The sequence below is a fragment of the Rhagoletis zephyria genome, unplaced genomic scaffold (genome assembly GCF_001687245.7).
Source record: "Rhagoletis zephyria isolate East Lansing unplaced genomic scaffold, Rhagoletis_zephyria_1.1 Rzeph_scaffold_00294, whole genome shotgun sequence".
Taxonomy (NCBI): Eukaryota; Metazoa; Arthropoda; class Insecta; order Diptera; family Tephritidae; genus Rhagoletis; species Rhagoletis zephyria.
In genome coordinates this window covers 319,283-320,095 of record NW_016157378.1, presented here as the reverse complement: position 1 = coordinate 320,095, position 813 = coordinate 319,283, and the positions used below count along the sequence as shown (strand labels likewise).

The window sequence follows — 813 nt, the reverse complement described above, 5'->3', positions numbered from 1 at the left end:
CGCTTCTATGTGCAATGCGTGTGACATTAGTGCGCCCTTAAATTAAGCTCACAGTTGACTTCAGGGTAGAGCAAAGTGGCAATAGTGACGTTACGGTACGAGCTTTTTATAAATTTGATCGCATGCGACACATTTTTGTCGCAAAGCGGATGCGATAAACGGTCGAGGATAGGGCTGATTACCATTGACCTACAGGCGGCTGTTACAAAACCCAATAATACGACACCATTAGACGGAGTATTAGGTGGAACTAGCTGCGAATATCCTTTGCATGATATGTGCCTATTTCTTTTCCTTGCAAATCTTCCAGTTGGTAGTAGCTTTTTACGGATTCTACATTTTACAAACAGAGGTCCTAGTTTAGCATTAAAGTTTTGGGTAAACTTGCTAAGAGCGAAATTGCGGCAGTAAACTTCTTGACCTTCTTTAAAGGAGACTGGCTTCGAACGCAAGTTATATTGTTTTTCATTGCGATCGTGTGCCCTGCGTATACTTGCTTGTATGTCTTTTCTCAGCAATGCCAGATTATCCGATCGCGAAATTGGTACAATAGGATCATCGAGTAAGGATAGATCTTTAAGCAGTTTGTAATCAGAGCCATGCGTAATCATGTCTAGGCCGAATAAAGCACGATATGGGGAACAACCTAGGGACTGATGTAGGGAAGATCTTAACGAACACGAAATACTGTAAGGTATGATCGCATGGCGGCTAACAGTGATCGATTCACTCGTTCGGCGGCATTGCTTTGCGGGGAGTATAACGCCGTATAAGCGTGACTTATACCTAGCTCGGCAAGGAACGCGTTGAAAT

The 813-nt window shown here is 43.3% G+C and overlaps 1 protein-coding gene across 1 annotated transcript; it reads right to left on the bottom strand.

The window, feature by feature from the left end:
- Positions 1-250: 250 nt before the first annotated feature.
- Positions 251-611, bottom strand: LOC108358758 (uncharacterized). Its single transcript, XM_017610230.1, has 2 exons — positions 389-611; positions 251-333 (listed from the first exon to the last, which is right to left on the bottom strand). The coding sequence occupies exons 1-2, from the start codon at positions 609-611 to the stop codon at positions 251-253; spliced, it is 306 nt and encodes a 101-aa protein (XP_017465719.1).
- Positions 612-813: the final 202 nt, after the last annotated feature.

Coding starts and splice junctions, on each gene's coding strand:
- LOC108358758 (XM_017610230.1), bottom strand. CDS start 611: ATGATTACGCATGGCTCTGATTACAAACTGCTTAAAGATCTATCCTTA. Junction 334..388: donor CTGCCGCAATTTCGCTCTTA/GCAAGTTTACCC, acceptor TGTAAAATGTAG/AATCCGTAAAAAGCTACTAC.